The 5000-nt window shown below is 38.8% G+C and overlaps 1 protein-coding gene across 2 annotated transcripts in view; it reads left to right on the forward strand.

The window, feature by feature from the left end:
- The window catches only part of sev (receptor protein-tyrosine kinase sevenless), a 97477-nt gene that overhangs the window by 91854 nt on the left and 623 nt on the right, over positions 1-5000 (forward strand). The window contains exons 38-41 of one of the 2 annotated variants that reach the window (XM_086530420.1): positions 563-777; positions 1626-1774; positions 2372-2437; positions 2689-5000. The exon at positions 2689-5000 is cut by the window's right edge and continues 623 nt beyond it. In XM_086530420.1, the coding sequence (XP_086386546.1) occupies positions 563-777; positions 1626-1774; positions 2372-2437; positions 2689-3491 (1233 nt within the window). In that variant the 3' untranslated portion in view covers positions 3492-5000. The remainder of the gene's footprint in view (positions 1-562; positions 778-1625; positions 1775-2371; positions 2438-2688) is intronic. The other variant, XM_086530421.1, reaches the window with a different exon arrangement.

Genomic DNA, 5000 nt, shown 5'->3' on the forward strand with positions numbered 1-5000 from the left:
TGCAACAGTGATTGTATCATTTATAGATTCCGTTTCCTCTTAATTCATACCTTCATCGCTCAAAAAAGCATGGCATTGTGATGAACTCTAACCTTTTTCAAGTCATACTTCTATCGTCCACAAAAACTCACACTCATCTCTCGTAATCCTACTTTTCATGATTCTGTTCAATACTCCAAGTCATGCTTTTATCAATCCTAAATTCATAACTATTATTCCCTCATACTAATCATACTTAAAGACCCGTATCTATTTCTCCTTTTAGATTGAAGGACGGACTCTCACCCTGTCTTCCAAATCACACTTTTATCATTCTTAAATCCATTCCATTTATTCCCCTTCCTTACCATACTCATAACCTCATACCTCCTATTTACTCTTAATAGGGCGAAGGACTCATAACCTCAGACCTCCTATTTACTCTTCATAGGGCGAAGGACTCATAACCTCATACCTCCTATTTACTCTTAATAGGGCGAAGAACTCATAACCTCACACGTCCTATTTACTCTTCATAGGGCGAAGGACTCATAACCTCATACCTCCTATTTACTCTTCGTAGGGCGAAGGACTCTTGCCTGTGAGGTGGATGTCCCCCGAGTCCCTAGTAGACGGCGTGTTCACCAGCCATTCGGACGTCTGGGCTTTCGGAGTCCTTCTGTGGGAGATCCTGACGCTGGGACAACAGCCGTATCCTGCGCGGACGAATCTGGAGGTCCTTCACTATGTCCGGAGTGGAGGACGCTTGAACAGGCCGCCCAACTGCCCGGAGGAACTGTGAGTGATTCTTATGTTTTTATTTTTCTTCTTTTTTCTGCTTGTTATTGTTGTTATTATTGTTCTTCCTTTTTTTGTTTTTTACTTTTCTACTCATTTTTCTTCTTCTTCTTCTGCCTCATTTTCTTTTTTGTTCTTACTCTTTTTCTTATTATTTTTCTTCTTGATCTTTATACTTTTATCTTTTCTTGATTATTCACTTTGTTCACTTTCTTACTCAGATTGTATTACTTTTCGAAATGTGCACAAAAAAATCAAGCTTTTCGTATCAAGTTTAACATTTCATACTTATAAGACTTATAAGAACTTTCTTCAAATCCTTTATATCAATATAATACCTATCAATTTTAGTTCAAATAATGACAGTACCTTCATTACATATCCTAATGTTTATTTCAGTTATTAGACCATATTCGAACTTATATTAGTGATCAGACCACTCATACACATTTTAGACGTTTAGAGGGTACATATTTCAAGTTATTATACCCCCATATTCTTTAATAGTTAACTGATATAAATATCATATTCGTACTTTTATTAGTCATCAAACCACACATGTGTATTCTTAATTATTAGCTCTTATTATATATTTTAAGTTATTAGACCCTCATATATGACTGGTTATCTAATGGTTAACACATTCGTACTTACATAAGTTATCAAATCACTCCTGCATATATTAAGTTATTGCAAGTTGTCAGACCTTCATACATCATTATTCAAATCATTATCCATTTCTACACACACCAAGTTGATAAACGCCCCTTCTACCATTGCTTAAATCATCATCTATTACTACATAATCCAAGTTATTAGACCCACACATATCATTGGTTATCTAACAGGCATAAGCTGATGGAAAGATGCTGGAGCTACAGTCCAGAAAACAGACCGACCTTCAAGGAATGCCTGAGTACTTTGCTTATGCTGGAGGAGACCATCTCAGCCCTGCCTGCCCTTGCTGTTCACAATGTGCATTATATTGGGTCAAATGGTGAGTACATTTGTTTGTTTTTTTGTTTGTGTGTATATGGACTAATCTGTTGTGCATTTTTCCACGATTTTATCTCTGATCGATGAAGTGGAATAGGTATAATTCAGTGTTTGTTTTTATTTGCTTTGCTGATGTGGCTATAACTCAGGATTTAAGCATTATTAAAGATGATATATGCATTTTGATTATGTTTTTTTTTTGTGTGTGTGTTTGTAATCTTGAGAAAAAAAACTAATGCATGTCTAAAAAGATATTTATTTTTGTTCTAATTCAAACTGATTATTGCTGCTTCACGAATGGATATGATTGCTTCCACTTTTAGCATGTAAAGTCTACCTTCTTTTGCATTTTTTTTTTTTACTGACAAACAATCCATGTGATGTGCTCTTCATCTGTTTTTACGTTCTTCCCTTATGATTAATAAACACTAATGATTTCCCATCAACGAAACCCCAATGCACGGACGAAGAATGACCCAAAAGAAGCTATTAAAATAATCCCATGATCTCTCGACTTAATGTATGATGAGGATGCCTCTGCCGACTTAATGCTAAAGCTTGTATTTTCTTTTTTTTTCCCTTATGATCGGAATTCTAGGTCCATATGGCTTAGATAACCTGGCTTATGCTGTAGATCGCGATGAGAACCACAATACCAACTCAGGTGGGATGAATTGCCTTCTTTCCAGCTAAACTAAGCTTTTTCTGTTTGGTGTTTGTACTGGTATTATGTGATTATATTTTACATATATTGTCATAATGATGGGGGAGGGGGGGTTAGTATGATTTGCTTTTATTCATTAAGAGCCAATTCTTTTGTTAGATGTTCATATGAATTTTCGATGGTAGAATGCGTTCTATATTGGATAGAATGTCAAGTGCCTGTCTCAAAACCCGCCACTCGCTTATTTCCAGGCAATTCTTTGGTGAGTGGAAACGAGTGTTCAGCGACCAACTCGTGGTCCACGCAGACGAGCAACAGCGTGGCCAACCTGGGCCCGAGGAGAGGCAGCGACCAGGAGGACAGGGTCCTGGGAGGCGAGGCCGAGGAGTGCGACTCCTTCTCGGGGGCGAGCACGCTGCCTCTGACGGCCCCCCTCAGGAGGCACCAGCAGTACCTGCAGCTGGTGAACGAGCCTTCGCCCACGTCGCCGCCCGTCTCGCCTCGGAGCGACGCGTCCTCGGACTGGCCGAGGTTTTCGTCGTCGTCGGGCGAGGCCCCGCAGTCGTCGGCCAGCCTCATCACGGCCGCTCAGGTATCCATTCCGTCGTCGCCGCCGTGCACGAGCCACGCGTCGCCGGCGCCCGAGTCGCCGACCAGCGTCACGTTCACCTTCCCTCTGCCCAGCCTGCAGGGCGTCGTGTCCCCGCAGCACTACCTCAGGCCCTCCAGCAACAAGGTGTTCGCGGGGCCGTCGCAGGCGGGCTCGTCGGAGAACGAGGAGGAGCTGGACGCCCGCTTCAGCCCCGCGCCGCCCGACAACTCCTACGTCAACATGTCCGCCGGGGCGGAGCTCAAGCTGATGGACGAGGTCACGGAGGCCGCGGACCTGGAGAAGATCAACGGCGTCAGCATGAGAATCAAAAGAGATTGCGACCTGCAGGCGGAGCTGGACAGCCATCGGCTCAGCGGGCTGTCGGGCCTGTCAGCCGTCAGCGGGATGACGTCAGCCTCGACGGTCGACCTCGACCACAGTCCCAGTCAGTCGTGGTGCTGAGGTGGGCGAGACTGGACGGCAAGGAGGCTCTGTCTCGACATATTGAAATACTTAAGACACTGGGTAATGCGTTTTTAAGATTCGAATGCTATCAATCTTCTGATACAAACTTTTATTTATAGACATGGTAAATTCCTCAGCTGCGATACCAAAAAACTTTAGCATTGTGTGTGTTCCACATGTGCACCTTCATTTTCCTGAACACAAACATACATACATACATGTATATGACATATATATATACATATATATATACATATATATATACATATATACATATATACATATATACATATATACATATATATATATATATATATATATATATATATATATATATATATATATTCAATCTCCTTTCCTTTTTAGCCATGCTTTTTAAGATGAGGATTTACTAGTAACACTGTTCGTGCCATGAAAAAAAAACGTCACAAAAACTTACCTAGTTTCCATTTTTTTCATGTAAATTCCATATCATAAAAAAAACACAAATATCTTTTCTTTTTCTCTTTCTCTTTTTTTTATTCATGTCTAAGTGAAGAGAAGCAAGTCATATTTCATCTTCCAAGAGGAAGACACAGAGGCAATACATTAATTTTTTTTTTCTGGTATATTGATTTACCTCAGACTGATTGTTAATGATGTATGGACTTCTTGATGTCTGGGATGTCATTTTCCTGTCGGTTTCTTGAATCAGCTGTTTCTTGGATCAGCTGTTTCTTGGATCAGCTGTTTCAAGCACAAAAGATGTATATACATTTCATGAGACGAAGAAGGGAACACAACAGCTGTTATTACGTGTTCGCATTTCTTCGACCATCTTTGGAGTTTTTTGTAATTAATGTATATCTTGTATTCATAACTTTATCAAAAAAATACCTGATAATATTAATGCGTGGATGGTTTGTGTCACATTATCTTTACTGTAGATACGATATTTTGTGTTTTATAGATATATATGATGAGGTGTAAATATTTTTTTTCTTCTTCTTCTTCACAAAAAAAGAGGGAGAATAATCGTATTAATGACGGAATTATTTTGGCACTCATCTTGGAAATTAAGAATTATGGTCACAAAAAATGTTGATAGTGTATTAGTCGTAAATTATACCTGTGATAAGTGATTAATAGCTATTCTGGTCTTGGTTTTCTCTCCTTTATAATTCCAGAAAAAATGATATGCAAACTTTCCTGGTGTGCTAGATTTATGGAAGTTATACATATACATATGAAGATACATATGTGTGTATGTGTATATATATATATATATATATATATATATATATATATATATATATATATATATATATATATATATCACGTATGTATATATGTATGTGCTATATATATATAATGAACTGTGATTACTTATAAAAATGCACAGTCAAGCAGAGCGAAATACAGTGAAATTTGCCAAATCATAGTGATATCACACGAAGTTCTTACAAATAAAGTATAACGCAAAACAAACAGTTTACCAGAACGATAAACACGTAAGTGAATAGACTA

The sequence above is a fragment of the Penaeus japonicus genome, unplaced genomic scaffold, assembly GCF_977035675.1.
Source record: "Penaeus japonicus unplaced genomic scaffold, GWHDUDI00000001_assembly GWHDUDI00000033, whole genome shotgun sequence".
In the NCBI taxonomy this organism is placed as follows: Eukaryota; Metazoa; Arthropoda; class Malacostraca; order Decapoda; family Penaeidae; genus Penaeus; species Penaeus japonicus.